Here is an 18,905-nt window from a genome sequence, read left to right on the forward strand (position 1 = left end):
GCTTCTATAGTTTTGTCAATTGGTGGTCTGTCTTATTATTAAATTATTTTATTTATTTAGTTCCCCCCTCACCAAAAACAAATCAACCTTTCTGGACTATTTCAGCTGAAAAAGGAAGGGAACTTGGGAATCAAAATAAAAGATTTAACTGTTTAACTTTTAAAGTTTTTTTTTTTTAACTGCCTTACCTGCACGTTCATACACTGGATTACTTCAAAACAACGGCCTCGCTCGGACCCTCTCTCCTATTTTCAACCTGGATTTAAATGCAACTCACTTAAAATTAATATACACTTGTCCTTATCATATTTCAACCTCCCAAGGCCTCCATCTCTCCACCCGTGAGTTCTTTTTTTGGTGATCTCTTTCAATTGTGCAGATTTTCATTTCTTTCTGTTTTTTTCCTTTTTGTTGGTACAAACGATTCTTGGTAGTTGACATTAGATAAGGTCTCCAGGTTTTCGATTAGTCGGTTAGATTCTAGGATTGGGATTTCTTGAACAACGATGTGATTCTGGAGAGATTAGCTTTAGATCTTAAAATATGTAGCCCATATTTTATTGATTTCTTTCCTTCGAATTTTGGGCTGTTAAATACATTGAATGGGTATAAGCATCACAAAAGAAACAAAACGCCTAAAAACAATGCTATTGCATTGGTACTGCTTTGATGAAATCTGCCTTCATTACTAGCTTAATTGAACTTGAATTTTGGCCAAATATCCCTTAGTTAATCTGATTTCTTTTTGCACTTTTTTTTTGGGTTAAGTGGGGCTGATGCTGAAGAGTGTTTGTATAACATGCGAATAAAGTTTCTCTTTTAATGGTTCTTATTGTAGTTTAAAAGTTTAAGACTTTGTATATGCATAAAATAAGTAGTGAGCTTTAAACAGTTTGTATAACTTGAAGGAGACGGTGTTCTCTTAGGAGTTGGGATAGGTTGTTTGCTGCTCATTCCATTTTAGCTGTCTTCTACTTGCATGATCTACAATCTGTAAATGTAAGAAAATGTCTTTTATCTATGCCTTTTATGACAATAACTCCTTATCTCTTGAGTTGGTTTCTAAAAGTTCTATCCTTGAAGCACCTTTGGGGACTGGGTTCCTAATTGTTTAAGAACTAAATCCGTTGACATTCTGATGGTCGTTTTTCAATTTATTGAGTAAATGGAATACTAAGTGAAGAATAAATTTCATCTGTGTTATCAGGTCGATTGCACATTCTAGTTTCTACAACATGCTTAAGGTCCCAGAGCATCAGGTTGCAGGTCACCTAGCCATTGATGGAAAACTTGGCCCCCTCGTAGATGATTCAGGACGTTTCTACAAGCCTCTCCAGGGTGATGGACGTGGTAACAAGGAGTTGGCTTTCTATGAATCTTTTTCTTCTGATACACGGGTTCCAGACCACATCCGCAAATATTTTCCTGTTTGCTATGGCAGTCAACTTTTGGAAGCATCAAACGGATCTGGCTTGCTCCATCACCTTGTTTTGCAAGATATAGTTTCAAGTCATCGCAATCCATCCATCATGGATGTTAAGATTGGTTCCAGAACATGGTACCCTGAAGCATCTGACAACTACATCCAGAAGTGCCTTGAGAAGGATAGAAGAACCACCACTGTGTCCCTAGGCTTTAGAATAGCTGGTTTGCAGCTATATGGGGGAAAGGAATCAGGATACTGGAGACCAGGAAGGAAGGAAGTCCAGAGTTTTACAGTTTATAATGTCAGATCCATTCTGAGAAGATTTGTTTCATCAAATTCTTCCATTGGTAATGAGAACTCTGATTGTTCGTTTGCTCCTAGCATATATGGTGGATCAGCGGGGATTTTGGAACAATTATTGGAGCTGAAAGCATGGTTTGAGGATCAAACGATTTACCATTTTCATTCATGTTCACTTCTCATCTTGTTTGATAAGGAATCTGTTTCAAAGGGAAGTGCTTCAGTTCCTGAAATTAAACTCATAGATTTCGCTCATGTTGTGGAAGGTAAAGGTGTTATTGATCATAATTTCTTGGGTGGACTCTGCTCTTTGATAAAGTTTGTTTCCGATGTTCTCTCTGATTCAAAGGAATCCTCAATCAAAGATTGTGTGGAATCTGAGAAGCCAGGCATTTGTACCGATAATGGAAATTGCCAATAGAGTTAAAATGGAAGGACACCGTTTCCAGAGTTCTTAGTTTGTTTTTTGCTCTGTTTTGAGTGTTGGTTCTTTTCCCCGGGAAAATTGTGATTTCTTTCTTTTTGGTTTAGAGATTGATATTTATGTTTCAATAAAAATTTTCAGAAATGAAGATCCCTTTCTCTTTAACTGTATCACTTTTTGGCATGGTATTAGACATTCAATTTATTGTTCCTGGAGATTGATAGTGGTGGAAAGGCAAAAAGCTAATAGATGCTTCACTGTGATGGAATGCTGTCAAAAAGGTGTTAACAAGCCATGACGGTGGAGACCTCTAAGTATGATCCACGTATACCATAACTTAGTCGCTTTTTTTTCCCTTTCCTGTAAATCAACGCCACTTTCGTTTCAACATCATTGCTACGGTCCATTATCTGTTAACACTATCAAGCTTGCTGGAATGCCTGGTTAACAGGTACTAGCAATGTTTGATTTGAAAGTCTGCAATATGTGTAAAGATTTCCACCATTACAATGCGATGTTCCAGTAGCTGTTTTGCGATATATGGTCTTTTTATCATCGATGTTTCACTGCAATTGTCCATGTTAACACATAAGAGCATGTGGATGGTTTTTATTTAGTAGTACAATCGCAAGTCATAAATAATACCTACTCAACATAAAACCGAAATATATTCGAATTCAAATCAGAATAAATTTAAACAAGACCTCCAAATGACATTGGGCGATCAAGGCATCATGACGGTTCTATAATTAGTTTCCATTTCATGGGGCCAGGTTTGACTTGAATGGCTTAAACCCTGACAGCATGGCCTCTAAGTTACCATGATTAAGAAACTGTCAAAAACAGAAGGAATAAAGGACATAGAAGAGTAAGCATTAAGGTTTAGCTTAAAGTTTAGGACACCAAGACTTAGTAACGCCATAAGTGTTTAGATATAGTGCTCCCAGAATTGACTGCACACCTTATTAAAATTGTTTCACTACCAGTGCCCGCAAATTATAATTAGACTCATGTCATGTTGCTTCTGCAAGTTGCACTAAGAAGGCAAAGGTTAAGACCTTCGGCCTAAGGCTAACCTGTAGACTCTTTTTCCTTTCCCGTTATGGCAAAGAAAAGTTGCAGAGTCAATTAACATCTGAATCATGTTTAGACAAGTTGAAAATATTGGGTCCATGCCAGAGTTTGCTGTTGTTTTCATGAAAGATTGAAGGGAATTATCAGCAAAAGAAGACCCATCCTAGTATTTGAAGCATAGATAATCTTTTCTTTAAAGCAACGGACTTCTTGAAATGAAATCCACATGAAACCCAGTAGTGAACTCCAAGCCTAAATGAATACCTTTCAGTTCTTCCAACCTCTAAATATTATTATATATACAAACACTGCCAATAAAACAAGCTGACATCCATAGTTTCATAAAAGAGAGAAAAACAGAATAGAAAACCAAGTATGAATCCAACTCTTGTTTTCTTCATCATCATCTTATGCAGTACTTCCATCAGCATTTGCCTGGCAGATAATGATAATCTTCAGGATGCTTGTCCGACCAACACGACAGTTACACGAATGGTGTTCATAAACGGTTTCCCTTGCAAGAACCCTTCAAGCATCAGTTCTGCAGATTTCACGACATCAAATCTAAAAGATGCTGGAGATACAGACAACTTTCTTCATTCCTCAGTAAATATAGTCACTGCTGCAGATTTCCCAGGCCTGAACACCCTCGGCCTATCCATTGCTCGAACCGACCTCGATCTGGATGGCATGGTAATGCCTCATTCTCACCCCAGAGCCTCTGAGTTATTCTTTGTTCGCAAAGGCATCGTTCTTGCAGGTTTCATTGACACCAACAATACTCTCTTTGAGTCCTTAATCAATGAAGGAGATGTGTTCTTGTTTCCCAGGGGCCTGCTCCATTTTTGCATGAACGCTGGTTATGAGCCGGCCATTGCGTTCTCTGTGATGAATAGCCAGAACCCTGGTGTGGTGAGCATTGGTGGCGCCGTCTTTGAGACTGACAAACTACTGATAGATAAGATTGTAAGAAGATTGATCTCCGTTCGGGGAACAAATATGGCTAACTTTTCAAAAATTCATATCCAGTAAAAGCCTTGGAAACATGGTGTTTTAAGTACATGGTTTTTCTACTGCATGAGGTGAAAAATTGCAACCTGTGATTTAAAAAGTGCTTAATTATTTGAGTGATTTCATGTTTCACTTTGTAGAAAAGAAAGTTATTTCTTGGGAATCTGCCTTTTAGTCTATGTATAGTATTAATTTTCTCTTGTATTTAGAGTCATAATTAATGTCTCTAAATCTTGATTTGTTTGAAATGGTATTGTGTTGAATAATGACTTTTTTTTAAGAAAAAAATTATATATTCGAAAAGAAAAATAATTATGTAAAAAAAATATAAAGTTTATGTAAAATGAAAAAGAGTTTTGATAAAAATATCATCTCATATTTGGTAAATAAGTTATATTATTAGAGTGTTTTTTAAACAACTGAAAAAAGAGGGGAAATGCGTACAAAAAGAAAAAAAGAAAAAAAGAAAAAAGAGAGAGCCATATTTTTAAAACCAATAAAATTCAGGCGGTGAAATAGAAATATTTTATCCTCTATATAAAATAAAATTTCAAAATCGACATTTTGTCAAGCTATTCCGCGCCAAACCATAGCTCCGAAAATCAACTGAAAGAAGAACCGAAGCATAAGAAAAGTTAATGGTTCTCGTTTGTTTTTTGCTGGATCTACGAAGCCTCTCGCCTCCATTGCTTAGAGACATAAAGCAGGTAACCGATCGCACAACCTGAAAATCGGAATTTGCTTTAAATTGAATCGATCAATTAAGAAATTTAGTTGCGATTTTTGCAGTCACTGTTACAGATGGCTAATTTCTACACTATTTCATCGAATTGGAGGAATAAATTAGATTCTCTCAGAGATAGAATCGGTTTGTGCTACGTCATCAAAAACCGCATTTCTTCTTCCGATGAGGTAACTCGTTTTGATTTAATCGGAGATTCCAATGGATGAGAAGTGTTTTTCAATTTCGACTTAAATCTGATGCATTGTCAACAGCTAAAGGTGGCGTATGGTCCGAGAGGAGACTATAGTCTTCGTGATTTTCACCATGCTGTTAATAGTTTGCCCACCGATTCGTTTTCTCCTGTGATCAATGAGTCTGGATCTATCTCTTGCTACGGTCTCGCTCTCTCTCTCTCAAGATGCTTTGGTTAGAAAACTGGAAGTGAAATGAAAAATTTATTAGGTTTTGATATAAATGTAACAACAATTTTCAAGATTTAAAAACGATAAGTTTCGAAATTTCACTTTTATGAAAGCAATATATCGAAATCAATGTTACATGTTATTTATTTATTCGTTTTAAATCAAGTATAATTTTGTTTGTGTTTGCTGATTTTTCCTTAGATTATATTTAGCAGATATGAAACTTGCAAGTGTTTTGAGTGATCAAGTTCTATATTCGTGGGGAGGAAGAGATATCGTGCGAAAAGTTATTGTGTTGAGTTCATGTTTACCTGAAACTATAGACTCTGCCTTGAAAGAAACTCTTACGGTGAGCAATATATTACCACAGTTGGGATTTGTATCCCTTTGGTTTTGTTGAAATCACTTTCAACCTCGGTTTTCTGGCCAGGATGCTGCAGATAAGTGTGTTTCTGTCGAGTTCATTTTGCTTGAGCAAAGATCAAACCATCTTAGTGATATAAGGGCGAATATCAGCACCTTTTCCAGATGTATATCCGATCTTGATAACTGCTCCTTTCGGTGCTGCCTTCCAGGTTACACTCTTCCCCTGCATGTCATTTAGAAAATCGGCTCTAAGTTTCAAGGTGTTTTAAGTTTTAACATTTATGAGCAGCTTTAGAGTTCAACAAGTCTTTAGCATTTATGATAACAGATTCAAATTAAAACAAAATATGGGACTTCTATCTTCGTAAGTGTCATGAATCACCATTATGCTTGCTGTGATGAGATTGAAGCTTGAGTTGGAGGCAAATGCGTCTTTCAAAGTCTTGACCAGGTTTCACAGAAATATTGAAATCCTTAAAACTGATTGAGGATTTCGTTCCAGGCACTATCATTGTTGTTGAGCTATTTTGCATTCTGTGCTTGAACCCTGATTACAAAACAATTGTGTACTATTGTTAACAATTTCAAGCTACATCAGATGTTTAGTAGGTTAAGCCAACTGAGACACTAGATTATCGTATAAATACGTAAACCTTTGATTTAATATTTTATCAACTTTGACAGAGATCAAAGTATTTCATGGCTTGGTGAAACGATGGCTACAAGATCTAAGGGACGACATGGAAGAGCCATTGCAAGCTCATTTTATCTTTAATAGTAACCTTGCAGGTTCAGTGAAGCAGATATCCTGCAATTTATCTGCTTCTGTCAATCATATAATTGATGGATTCAACCCTTGTAAGGTACTCAACATGTATCTTAATTCAACCCTTTAGCAAGCAGAATAACAATCCTTCGATCCACTACCTATAGACATGCAGGTGCCATGGTGTTCCATTGGGCAATTCAGAAAAAACTAGGATTGAAAGGCCTTCTTGTCAAGTCTCTGATCATGAACTTGGGGCTTTTGATGTGATTCAAAATTCTGTGAAGGTTGGAGAAAACGCTATCCTATTTATGCCCTCTTTTCAGAGCTCTGTGAAACTCCAACAGGCTTCTTCACCTGTCAACTTCAATATAATAGACAGAACCAACTTAGGGTCTTTGAGTGAGGGTAAATCTCAGTATGAAGTTCTTTTTGTCATCTTTGTGGATATCTTGCAGTTATTGCATCTTTTAAAAGGATTCTTGGTTATTAGATAATTTAAACTGCTGGTCCAGGCAATTTCCCTGAAATATAGGAGCTTGAAGAAAATGCTGCTAGTATTTTATTTATACGATGCCTTGGTTCATATTCTCCTTTATTGGAATTCTACACAGGACTTATATTTGGAAATCCCTATTTTGTAACTCCATCAGCTTCTCCAGAGATAGAAGCTGCTTCAGATGAAATGGATCAGCTAGAATTGAATGCTCAAGGTGCGTGGAAGTCCTTTTGTTTGCTATCATTCTGCAATGTAAATGTTTAGTGAGTTGGTTTTTCTGTGATTTCTGACTTTGCCTTAATTGCAAACTTACCTCGAGTTTTAATACCATTAGAAGTTCTTGTTATATACAATTGTGAGAAAGAATTTTAATGTAAACTGTTCTTCCTTTCTTTTCAACCTTTTTATTATTTCATTTTCCTGATCCAAATACAATTTTTCAGTTTTCAAAGGGCTTTGCAGTGCTCTACATTTAATGGATCAAGGCTTGATATGCTCTTCAAATTGCAATTTAGAAACTATGAGGGAGGCGACATTCAATTGCTATTATATTCTTCAACCTTCAGATAATGGACCAATGCTTCTCAGGGTGCACATTAATCTACTTCATTATTAGTTGATGTTCTATCTGTTCATTTCTAAATAATATTTGTAGTCCAGTATCTTCATTGTAATCCAGTAATCCTCCTAATAACTTTTTGCTTCTTGCGAACAGAGTTAAGCTCAGCTGGTAACTATTTTGTTTGATTTTTTAAAAATTTCAGCGCCTTGCAGGATCAGAGGAAGTCTTGCCTTTTTCTGATGTCAATCGATTTGTTGCTCACTCAGTGCCTAAGGAGATTGAGATTTCCATTCAGTCCTCCTTATCCAAGGTAAAAAGTTTTCCTTTGACGTTTTTCTTCTGTCCCCGTTCTTTTATTTGTTTAATTTCACGTTTGTTCAGAGCCAATGTTCTTTGTTGTTCAAGCTCCATAATACTCACTCCCGAATCTCAGCAACTATAGTTAAAATATTATGTATGAATATCGAGTCGTGCCACTTGGATTTGGTATGGAAGCTGTAAATACTTTCGATGTATCATGGGATACAACTGCACTCACACACTCTATGTTGTTCTTACTTTTGCCAAGTTAGTATTTGATTACTGGCATGTTCATATTTTGCTCCAATTTTGTGATTTTTCACTCTTTGGCAGTTGGAATCTAGAGACTACAATCCAGTCCTGTATGATAGAGGTTTCCATCAAAAACTTAACTTGCTTGTAAAGGAAAGCTTACAATTTGGGTAATCTCACTCGCATCTGCTTCGAACTGCCCATATATGTGGTCATTAAAAATCTAGGTTGTTCCGACTGTTTAATTTTTTGAAGTACTCGTATTCACCTGGTGCATATTTGGATAGTGGTATGACCCTCCAAAGAATCTTAATATAAGAAAATACTTAGAAAAAATTTGAATATATTCGTATCCAACACTCTCTGTCTTAACATGCTTAGAAACAGTCCAATATGCATGCATTTGTTTTCCCCATTTTATGACTCAAGATCTTTTCTCTTTCTCTTTTCTTTTTCTCCCCCACTTTATTCCTTGAAGATTTCTAACAACTTCAGAGTAGATGGCGAGTAATTATCAAGGCCTAATAGTGGTTAAAGATCTTTTCTGTGAACATTCAGATCATAAATTTTAGAAAGAATAATGCCTTATGTTAGTATAATTTTGTTTGCAAGGAAAACGAGGTGGGTTTTACATTACATGGATACTAGAAGATTTCATAATATTGCCTCATTTTCAGCAAAGATCTTGTTTTAGATCAGCTTTCTGCCTAGAGTGTTGCTTGAAATACAAAATTTGTTAATTTTTTAGTATGTTTGTGTTGCAAATTGCTGTTATTATTGCATTATTCGGATAATTGATTTTTTTATTAACACCATAACATGAACTAATTCCTTTATTTTCGTAACTATATATCTAAGCTTTCTCAACTCATCACTTATGTTATCCGGACCTGGTTGAGTACCGGATAAAAGTATGAGGAGTATTCATTTGTATTTTTGTTTCAAAATGTGTATGGCATTTATTTAAAAGAAAAACAAAAAAGTTTAGGTATTACAATTCAGCATTGAGTGAGATTGAAGGGTGAATGACTGAATGTTGAATGATTTCTGATATTTTGTTTCATTGATGACGTGAATATTCTAGGTGTGTAGCTCCTAAACGGAATGATGCAACATGTGAACCAAACCCAACCAACCCTGACTCAACCGAAGTGAATGCACGACCAATTTCATCAGTCGGTGTCATGGTAGTATTCGACGAGATGTCACAGCTAGATCAAACAGCTGAAGAACGCAAAAAACCAACTTCAATTGCTGAAGAATGGGAGCGGCTAGTTGCCAATGAAATTCCGGTCAAGTATTCTCCTACCAAACCCAAGTCAGATCAATCGGTTATACTTTTATCCTCACCGGACAACAGCAAGCAGCTCGATATAAACACGACAAGGATACTAGAGAGGCTGGAGTTGCCAAGACAGTTAAAATCAAAGCAAGGCTCTCCCGGCAACAACAGCAACAGAATCTTAGATGTTGCCAACATGTCAATGAAGAAACCTCTAATCCCTTTCCAGCCCAATCAGGCTGCTGATCAAGGCGTGACATCAAGCCAACTAATCAGGCCCAGTTTCCACAGGCTAAAACGAAAACACAAATAAAAGGTGTCTTGATGTGCAAAGCATGACTATGGGTTACGCACTCACGCTTACGTGCTTTCCTCTCATCAAACTCCAGAATCTCTTTTTAAATCTCAATCAACCAACGCACTATCGTTTGTTTGCCCTCAATTGTTTTCAACAGAAAAGAAAAAACTATTTTTATATTGAAAAAGAATAGTATGAAAATGCGAAAATTTTGAATTTATTGGATTAGAAAACTTGGATGCAAGATTACAAAGAAGAAAAGCAATTTGTAAATGGAGGGGTCCAAGATCTTTGTACAATTGAGAGACACAGTGGGATGAAGGTGCTTGTAACTGTCTCTAGAGTCTGGTTAGCTCCAAAGCATTTCTTTTTTAGGTTCTCCTTATCCGGGACCCTGGCATGGGATTAAAAGTTCTCTTTATGGAAATCAAACTTGGTGGACGTCTTGTGGGAGAAATCTGAAGCTAGCTGGCGAAGCTCTTTTGTCAGCGCCGGTGCCCCACAATAAAAAACCCCTGCCAATAACATTCCGCAACATTATTGTCCGATACTTGGTTGTGTTGTTTATCTTTATCATGAAAAGCACTAAAATCCCATGCGAATGTAAGAAGCAATGTATTTTTTAATATATCAACAAATCACGTGATATTCATTTGTTAAAAACAATGTTAACTTTACCTTCAAAAAAAACTATGTTAACTTTATATATTTTCACAAAATTTTGTTGAGATTGCATCATATGGTTATATACACTAATAAAGCATTAATTTACATATTAATAATATAAAATATATATAAATCAAGCTTTTTTTAAATAAAATATAAATTAAGTTATTAATTATTATAAATGTGAAAATATTTATTTGTTAAATAAATATTTATATTTATGAAAAATCATAGTAGATATTAATATCATAGTTGTAACAAGCAATGGCAACACAGTTGCTAATAGTAACCTTTTTGCAAAGTATATCTTTTGTTCATTTTCAAAAGGTATATATCTTTTTATTGCTTTTTAGACAAGGGACAAAAGAGGTAGCAAAACATTGCTTTAATGAATAAAGCAGCTAAATAAAAATATAGAAGATAATGGAGTATCTAAAGTTAACAGTTAGAGGAGATCCTTTTAAAAGCATGGTGATTTCTTCCCTACCTCTTTTAACTTTATCAATTATTACATGTAAAAGCATGTTAATTAATTCCATGTTAAGTTATAGGCTTATAGCCATTGATGTAAGCATTTTTAATTAGGTCTAATGTAGGATTACATCTAAGTGTATGAAAAAGAAAACAAAGGAAAGGGTAGTGGTGGGTGAACGTACCCACTCGAGAGTTGTTGTGATTGACAGCAATATGCTTGTAGACACTGCGCCAATTAGGCTTGGCGAAGTGGGATTTTACTCTCGTACCAGAGACGATGTCGACCCCATTTTTAGCATGATTGAGTGATTGAAGCATAGTAATGAGAGCTGAGCGAGCATCGCCTTCTTCATACACACTTGTGCAGTAATTATGAAGCTCGATTACATGGTTATGGTCCATTTCAGCCACTTCATTCATTATCCCTTTGAACCAATCGAAGGAACCTTGTTCCCTCGTCACCCAATAAAAGTATGCCCTCCTTGTCTTGAAGTTTTCTTTCCTTTTTGAATTTGGTGATGTGGAATTCGTTTTATTAACCCCGTTTCCTTTCTCTATACCACAACTTTTCTCTTCTTCTTCCTCTTCTTCCATGGCCCTGATGTTATTCACTATGTCCTTCACAATGCTAATCATGGGGGTTGCTCCAATCCCCAAACCCACCAACAAAACCACTTCGTATTTCTTGTAGTCTTGTGCCGGTGCTCCATATGGTCCATCGATTAACACTCTTGGGAAACTGTTCAAAATCATCAATCACATTGAAGTGTATTACATTCTCTTTCTTAGCATATTACTTGTCACGTGAAATTCACAACCACCAAGCGCAGAAAATGACATTTTGATTCCACTTTCCAGTTTCCATTGCTTTAAAGCAGACAGACACCATGTTACCAATTTTTTTCTTCATTACCAAACAAATGATTATTAGTTCATTAGTCAGAGTTTTGAAATTGTTGTCTTTAACTTTCTTAGGAAAATCCAAGTTTCAATGGCCTAGCTAGAAGCCTATAGCTGAAATTTATATTCTCTTTTATGATCTTGATGCTGAGTTTCTTGTCTTCTTGCTTATAGCCAACAGATATTTAATAAAAAAAGAGAGAGAGAGAGAGAACTAATGAAATATAGAAGTCATTTCTGATTTCATATGGCATATGGCATCACATGTCAAGGAGAAATGACAGAAAAAAAGAGAGAGAGAGATTTCTAAAGCAGCCAATGTCAGTGAGCATGAGCATTAAACACCATTCCATAGTAAAAAAAGATAAACTAATTAAGATTATAAAATTAAAGTTTGGGTTTTAAATAAAAATCTTGAATTGATCATCGACTTCCTTATTAAACTATCCTTTGTGCTAATCAGAAAAGATAATAAGGGTCCATATATGCTGTCAAATAAGTGCAATTATGAAATGGAGTGGGGCCAGATTAGTTGTGATGGGGGTAAGGTGAATTATTATCATACACTACTTTCATCAATTATCTTTTATTCTATCAAACAAGAGATTGTCAAATCTCATTTCTGATTAATTGCTAGGATTTGCTTGCTTTTCTTCAGCCATTGACAAGCATTAATATGTGCCGTAAAAAAACAGAGTAAAATTATTTGAAAACAATCACAAGTTAGGTGTCATGATTCTCTAAACGAAGCAAAAAAAGGAGCTGTATAGAACAACTCCTATTCAATCTGATTAAATTAACAAGGTTTGTTTGACCTAAATAATGCTTTTCACGTTTGCAGCATTAACCCCAAATTGTTTAAGTCTAAAGATCCATATTAACGTTGACTCTTTCAGACATGCCTTACATCACGTTCTTCCGTTTATTCTATTTTATTCTTTATTTTTTGGGGTTACTGTTGTGTTGGCCATGTTTTTGTTGATATAAAATCAAATTGCCAAGTTGAATGACTTACTCTGGGATGTTAGTTCCATGCACGCAGTCGGCTCTAAGGAGGCCACTTTTTCCATTAGTAGGTTGTTGACACACCTGGAAGCACAATGCTAGTTGAACATAAATCCCTGACAGGCGACAGCCATTGGCAATATGTTCCAAGATGGTTGTTGAAACATACCTCCGAAAACACTGTCCTGAGTTGTCGAGTCCAGTCACCAAGTGTCCTAATATGCACACTCAGATAGTCATCCCCGGGAGCTGAAGTAATAGAAAAGGGGTGCCTGTTTCTCATATGACAAATCAATGTCACGTTAATGAAGATCAGACAAATAATGGTCATTAGTTACTGGATATGTTCTGTTTTGAAGGCCAAGGCAAATTACGTACCATTCAAATGGAGACACTGCAGCACAGTTGACAAACATGTATTGTCCACTTTTGTATCTAAATCCATGGGGCCTTGACATTTGAAGTGCCAATACATTTCCAGGATAAACAGCAACCTGTAAATTTTCTACGACATATTAGGAATCCCCAATTCGAACCCGCAAAGTTGTTGAATGCCACCTTGGGTTAAACCTGAGTTTGATCATATGTAATCATGATAGATTGCTTACCTTTTGTATTGTAACAGCCTTGATGCTTGACCTAAGCAGCCTTGTCAATCTTTCACATGAATAAAGGATAATTGGAACTGCCAAGTACATCCAAGTCTGTCCATTTCCAATAAAAATGAAATTAGTTTTGGATAAATTAATATCAATTACCTTAACAGGGATGTTTGGGGATTTTGATCATTGCTTACCGTTTTCTTGTACCATTTCTTGGTCAAGAAGAGCTTAATTCCATGTACAATAAGGAGAGTGTAAACAATGACAAACAGATGGTGGGAGTACCAGAAGGCATTGAAGCCACTTAGTTTCTTTAGATGCTTTGGGAGGTTGATCCGACCCCGCCTGAAACACGGTGCCGCTAGTGTGAATGCAATGGCCATTAAAATCACCATTAGTACCCCAGTTATTCCTTCAACGTGCTCCACAAAATGCCAGTAACTTTTGGCTTGTTGACCAAAATATTGTTCCATTGGTACATATTCATCTGGAGTGGCATGAAGCAAGCGAGGGAAATCACATGCTAAATGGGCAATCCCATGTATGGCAACCCCAAATGCAACCCCCACTGCTATAACCTGCAATATGTTGAGAGCAATCAAAACAAACTTCATAGCTCAACTTAGCTTATAAAGACATGTTCTTTGTTACCTTGTGGAAGTTGAGGTTGTCATCGAAGGGAACGACAACTCCTAGTTTCGTCTTGTTTCTTAACCAGGTGAGGGTGTTACGACATACCGGTAGCAGTATCAGTGCCATGTTCAGTTTAATTGTCTCAGCTGCACCTTTGGCAAAGCAAACACAATTCCCCAGTACTTTAAATACATCTTCCCTCCTTTGATATTCGATGTATTTGTATGCAAACAACCCACACATAACTGCAATCCATAAAACCGTCACCCAAGCTCTCTGCCAGTTATCTTGCAAGAAATACTTGGTGTTCCTGCAGAATCTCCTAACTGGATTACCGTCATATGTAGGCTTAAGCTTCTGGCTTAGCATTTGGCTCAATTTCCGGCTTTCGCCTCGTACTGACTGGTTTGGTGCTTGTAGCAGAAGCATTTCTAAGTTGTTTATCTGTTTAGAACATAAGATTTCTGGTTATGTAATTGAAGCTAAAAACCAAACAAAAATTGTAAGAAGCTCTTGAAATTTACCATGATGTACCCCAGGCGGTCTGGGTCTAATTCTTCCATAATCAAAGCTGCATATTCCTCAGCTTGTTTCTGGATATTTGAGAGTCTGTTTGCAGATGCACTGAGACTAATAATCTGTAAAAAGTAAATCAACATTTCAGAAATATATCAGGTTCTTGGTAAATCTATCAACATATTACTTTTAATAGCCGCAAGCAATTGATTCATATGCCATACTTCTTTGACTTCTTGTTCTGTTATTCTTCCATCTGCATCTTTATCCACCCTGCATTCTTTCTTGTGTGAATCATTTGATTTAAGACCAAACTCTAAATAAAGAACTTATGTAAGAAACCATAATTAACAACTTTACATGTCGAAGAAAGTTTGAAGGCGAGCATCGAAGCTTTGATTCGAGATCTGATCCCAAAACTCTTTCAGATGAGCCTTATCGATGGAATCACCATGAATGTTTCGTTTTCGAGCAAGTGCATCGAACAACTGCAGTGCAAACTCCTTAGACTCCATTCCTGCCATTGATTTTCACTCAAAAATTCTCACTGAACTGAAACACTTGCATATCATCAATACTCGAAAAAAGTTGATAGCAATATGCATACCTATGCATTCACCGAACCGGTAACGAGGCAAAACTCCATTGTTGGAAGCAGTGATATCATCAAACCGCTTCTCAACAGCCTCCCATCCATGTCCACATTCATTCTTGCTAATGAACTTGAGGCCCATGAGAGCATGAGCCGCTGCGGATTTAGTCCGATCGAACCGAGCAGGCTTCTTGGAGAAAGATGTCAAGCGCTTGAGTTCGTGCCCCACCTGCCTAATCTTGGCCGAAGCATTCCTCACCACCTTAGATTTCTTCTCCAGACCTTTAGCCAGCAAACTCAGCTCAGGATCTTCCTGCAAATCGCCACCATTCGCAGCCTTTACGCTCTGAACCGCTACCGAATCGGCAGTAACATGGAGGGTGATCTCAACGTAACGGTCGTCCTTGGAAGAGCTGGAGTCTGGAATGTTAAAGTGGGCAGTTTTCTTCCCTGCTGCAACCTTTTTGTTTAATGGTCCGCTCAATGGACCACTATGGGGCACTTTCTCGGACCCTAAAACATCTGTATCAGAGTAATGATGTCGATGGTGGTAACGAACTCCATCCTCAGAACTCATTTTCTCCATGTTCCTCGATTCCCAATTAGCCAGTACAATATTTTCGCCAGCTAGATATGATATAGCTATAAACAATCTGAAAACTGGAAGAAAACAAACACAATATACACAACAATTCTAATTTGCTTGGCCTGTTCTGAATATATATATATATGTTATTTCTGGGTTCTGCAGGTTGTATCAGTATATGTATATATAGGGCTTGAGCTAGAGAAATGAAGGTTTGACCAGGGAATGATGAATGTATTCCTTTGTGACGGTTAGATGGGTGCGCCATTATCATCAGACAATGACTTGCATGGGCTTGATAGTAATCTCCATTTGAGCTTGAAAAGTAACTCGTTCGATAAAAGATGAAAATACGGATAAATTATATTTTTGTTATTTTTATATATTTCACAAAAACAATAGTATTTGAACTAAAGTTTCTATAACTTTCAACAATCTAGTATTTATTGTAAGAATTAAATGATAAATTATTTCAGTTTTCTCATCATAATATCTATTGTTTTAGTGTTCTTTAAACTATAAAAATTTACTAAAAAGTAGTCCATTACAAGCTGCCATGTGGCATAGAAAAACAATATAAATATCAATATGAATTCAAAGAATTTAAATGTATAAACGTATAAAAATGCATTTATCTTGAACTGTGGCTAAACTTTTGCAAGTATGGTATAAGAAAAGGTGAATCTAATTTTGTTCTACATACTTGCGGGAACTGATTTGGAAGTTTGCATTCAACATTCAATTTTACTTTCTTTTTCTTTTCTTTTTTCCACAACTTTAATGCCTACTTTCTTTAAAAGGGTAATGGAAATTCGATGGGTTCTTTTTTGTTTTTTGAGTTATACTTGTAATTAATGTATATGTTATTTATATTTCCAACTTCTTAACGAGTCAATGAAATTATCATTTATTATTTTAAATAAAAAAATTAGGATATTATCATTTACTATTAAAATTAATATTTTTTTCTCTCAAAATTCAAAAGAAAAACCAACAACCCTTTTAGAAATTTAATGTTAAAATATTTAATAACGTGATTGTTATGATAAATAGTATTTTAATTTTGATATAGTGTTGATATTTGTTATTAGATATTTTCTTTTCTTTTATTAATATACCCTCTTAATCACTCATTCACCAAATCTTTGTTCTGATTTTAGTTATGTTGTGTTTGATATTTTAAAAAGAATGGTAATTAATTTAATCAATACATTAATTATACTCAAAATTACTTTTGTAATAAATTTCTAATTATTTTATTGTCACTTTCAGTTTTTTTTTATAAATACCTCTCCATCTAAATTTATTATCATAACAAAATTTTTAAAAAATATATTATTTAGGTTTATGTGTAGCATATGTTTAATTAAGTTAGTTATTACGTTATATTTTTCATGTTTTAGGAGTAAATAGATGATAATGGTTTTTCTTCTTTTATATTTTTTTAGGTTTTATTATTAATAATTATTTTTTTAATTTTTCATTTAACTTAAATATATGATATATTTATTTTTAACTGCTATGAGAATCTTAGAAGTAAAAAGGGTCATTATTATATATTATAAAACCATATTGACATATATATATAAAATTAAAGCTTAACAATCTAAAAAGCCCTCAATTTAAAAAAAAAAAAAAGCAATTAAGTCCCTCTTTTTTTGTATTCAATTAAGTACTTGAACTTTCAAAATATATCAAAAAAGCCCTCAAACTTCTTTAAAAAAAGCAATTAAGCCCTATTTTTTTCACTCAATTGGGTACTTAAACTTTTAAAATGTATAAAAAAACCCTCAAAATTTTTCAAATAAGAAATTAAGCCCCTGCTCTTATTAAAAATTAGAAAAAAAATTATAAAATTTTATAAAGTTGTAAGAAAATTATACAAAATGTAAAGAAATATAAATTTCATAAAATTTTTTATAAAAATTTCCGTACCAAAAGAAGCATTTTATAATTTTCTATAACTTTTATTGATTTTTATATTGTTTATCTTTTTTCCTCACATGTCATGCTGTGTTGCAACACGTGATGACTTTAATTGAAAAAACTAGAAGTCATTAATTTTTTAATGATTTTTATAAAATTTTATAATTTTTATAAAAAATTCTAATTCTTAATAAATTTTAAATTTAATAATTTTTATCAAATTTATTGTTTTTTGTAATTTTTTTGTAATTTTTAATAAGAGCAGGGGCTTAATTGCTTTTTTGAAAATTTTTGAGGGTATTTTGATGTATTTTAAAAGTTTAAGTACTCAATTGAGTGAATAAAAAAGTAGGGACTTAATTACTTTTTTTTGAAGAAGTTTGAGGGCCTTTTTGATGTACTTTGAATGCTCAAGTGCTCAATTAAGTGCCAAATAAAAAAGGGAGGAGCTTAATTACTCTTTTTTTTTAAAAGATTGAGGACTTTTTACACAGTTAAGTCATTTAATATTTTATACATAAAATTAAAATTAATTATAAAAGTTGAATTAAAATAAACTTGAAAAGAAAAAGCACAGAGTCTACCCCACACAAATTAAAACACCTCTCTTTGTTTAGAATACCAAGTTTATATTCCTTATCTTTAAGTTTCAAGTCCTTTATTATTATTATTATTAAATGCGAATTGAATTATGTGGCATGGGTAAAAATAAAAAAGACTTACATTTTATGTTTTAATTTTTAACAATTGAAGAAAATAAATATAGTTTTTTTAGATGTGGATGGTTTTAGAATTGAAGAGAAACACTTTAGTAATCATAAAGATGTTCTTTCTTATTATTCAACAAATAATTATTTTTAATTGCGGAGTTATTTAAAATAAAATAATGTCTTAAGAAAAATTAACATGTACGAGTTAATTATATTTTTCTTTTAAATATTTCAGATTAATTTTTTGGGTTTGCTACCGAATAATAAAACAAATATTAACGTAGCTTAGATAAAGGTTTTTATTTGTCCCAGCTCAAATTCAATTTAAATAATAAAGAATAATTTAAATTTAATTATAAAATGTAACATATATATTATTTTTTAACATATATGAAACAAGCTTTTTGGGTGAAAACAAGCCTAAGCTTAAACTTTTTGGAATCGACCGACCTAATCTATGGACAAGTTTAGCCATGGTCCCTTTTAAAACAGAAAATTTTTACTTTAAACCCCCCAAATATAAAATTATAAGTCAATACATATGGTAAAATTATAGATTGCCCCGATGCTAATATTTCAATTAAGTTCT

The 18,905-nt window shown here is 34.4% G+C and overlaps 4 protein-coding genes across 7 annotated transcripts; 3 read left to right on the plus strand and 1 right to left on the minus strand.

Annotated features, from left to right (window-relative positions):
* The first annotated feature begins 208 nt into the window (after positions 1 to 208).
* Positions 209 to 2,320, plus strand: LOC107946632 (inositol polyphosphate multikinase alpha). Of its 3 annotated transcripts, none has more exons than XM_016881043.2 (2): positions 209 to 341; positions 1,208 to 2,320. In XM_016881043.2, exon 2 carries the CDS (start codon positions 1,236 to 1,238, stop codon positions 2,145 to 2,147), a length of 912 nt encoding a protein of 303 aa, XP_016736532.2. In that variant the 5' UTR covers positions 209 to 341; positions 1,208 to 1,235; the 3' UTR covers positions 2,148 to 2,320. The 3 variants fall into 3 exon arrangements, with proteins under 3 accessions (XP_016736532.2, XP_016736531.2, XP_016736529.2); XM_016881042.2 differs by lacking the exon at positions 209 to 341 and adding an exon at positions 342 to 999; XM_016881040.2 differs by lacking the exon at positions 209 to 341 and adding an exon at positions 349 to 658.
* Positions 2,321 to 3,472: 1,152 nt separating this feature from the next.
* LOC107946635 (germin-like protein subfamily 3 member 4) lies at positions 3,473 to 4,501 on the plus strand. The gene has a single exon (XM_016881046.2). The coding sequence runs from the start codon at positions 3,600 to 3,602 to the stop codon at positions 4,254 to 4,256; it is 657 nt and encodes a 218-aa protein (XP_016736535.1). The 5' UTR covers positions 3,473 to 3,599; the 3' UTR covers positions 4,257 to 4,501.
* An 88-nt stretch (positions 4,502 to 4,589) lies between these two features.
* Positions 4,590 to 9,721, plus strand: LOC107946634 (uncharacterized). 2 transcript variants are annotated; one of them, XM_016881045.2, is made up of 12 exons: positions 4,591 to 4,942; positions 5,025 to 5,147; positions 5,232 to 5,355; positions 5,597 to 5,730; positions 5,812 to 5,956; positions 6,432 to 6,610; positions 6,681 to 6,921; positions 7,128 to 7,226; positions 7,456 to 7,601; positions 7,777 to 7,884; positions 8,208 to 8,296; positions 9,211 to 9,721. In XM_016881045.2, the coding sequence occupies exons 1-12, from the start codon at positions 4,874 to 4,876 to the stop codon at positions 9,719 to 9,721; spliced, it is 1,968 nt and encodes a 655-aa protein (XP_016736534.2). In that variant the 5' UTR covers positions 4,591 to 4,873. The 2 variants fall into 2 exon arrangements, with proteins under 2 accessions (XP_040963165.1, XP_016736534.2); XM_041107231.1 differs by lacking the exon at positions 8,208 to 8,296 and having other exon boundaries at positions 4,590 to 4,942; positions 7,787 to 7,884.
* A 186-nt stretch (positions 9,722 to 9,907) lies between these two features.
* On the minus strand, positions 9,908 to 15,883 carry LOC107946633 (respiratory burst oxidase homolog protein C). The gene is made up of 12 exons (XM_016881044.2): positions 15,110 to 15,883; positions 14,863 to 15,019; positions 14,727 to 14,775; positions 14,511 to 14,624; positions 14,005 to 14,430; positions 13,548 to 13,931; positions 13,360 to 13,455; positions 13,130 to 13,245; positions 12,921 to 13,023; positions 12,762 to 12,835; positions 11,029 to 11,585; positions 9,908 to 10,221 (listed from the first exon to the last, which is right to left on the minus strand). Exons 1-12 carry the CDS (start codon positions 15,678 to 15,680, stop codon positions 10,112 to 10,114), a joined length of 2,757 nt encoding a protein of 918 aa, XP_016736533.2. The 5' UTR covers positions 15,681 to 15,883; the 3' UTR covers positions 9,908 to 10,111.
* Between the last annotated feature and the right edge of the window lie 3,022 nt (positions 15,884 to 18,905).

Source organism: Gossypium hirsutum, chromosome D12 (genome assembly GCF_007990345.1).
Source record: "Gossypium hirsutum isolate 1008001.06 chromosome D12, Gossypium_hirsutum_v2.1, whole genome shotgun sequence".
Lineage (NCBI taxonomy): Eukaryota > Viridiplantae > Streptophyta > Magnoliopsida > Malvales > Malvaceae > Gossypium > Gossypium hirsutum.

Coding starts and splice junctions, on each gene's coding strand:
- LOC107946632 (XM_016881040.2), top strand. CDS start 603: ATGGGTATAAGCATCACAAAAGAAACAAAACGCCTAAAAACAATGCTA. Junction 659..1,207: donor AAAACAATGCTATTGCATTG/GTACTGCTTTGA, acceptor CTGTGTTATCAG/GTCGATTGCACATTCTAGTT.
- LOC107946635 (XM_016881046.2), top strand. CDS start 3,600: ATGAATCCAACTCTTGTTTTCTTCATCATCATCTTATGCAGTACTTCC.
- LOC107946634 (XM_016881045.2), top strand. CDS start 4,874: ATGGTTCTCGTTTGTTTTTTGCTGGATCTACGAAGCCTCTCGCCTCCA. Junction 4,943..5,024: donor TGCTTAGAGACATAAAGCAG/GTAACCGATCGC, acceptor CGATTTTTGCAG/TCACTGTTACAGATGGCTAA. Junction 7,602..7,776: donor ATGGACCAATGCTTCTCAGG/GTGCACATTAAT, acceptor TAAAAATTTCAG/CGCCTTGCAGGATCAGAGGA.
- LOC107946633 (XM_016881044.2), bottom strand. CDS start 15,680: ATGGAGAAAATGAGTTCTGAGGATGGAGTTCGTTACCACCATCGACAT. Junction 14,776..14,862: donor CTTCAAACTTTCTTCGACAT/GTAAAGTTGTTA, acceptor GAAAGAATGCAG/GGTGGATAAAGATGCAGATG. Junction 13,024..13,129: donor GCAGTGTCTCCATTTGAATG/GTACGTAATTTG, acceptor TATGAGAAACAG/GCACCCCTTTTCTATTACTT.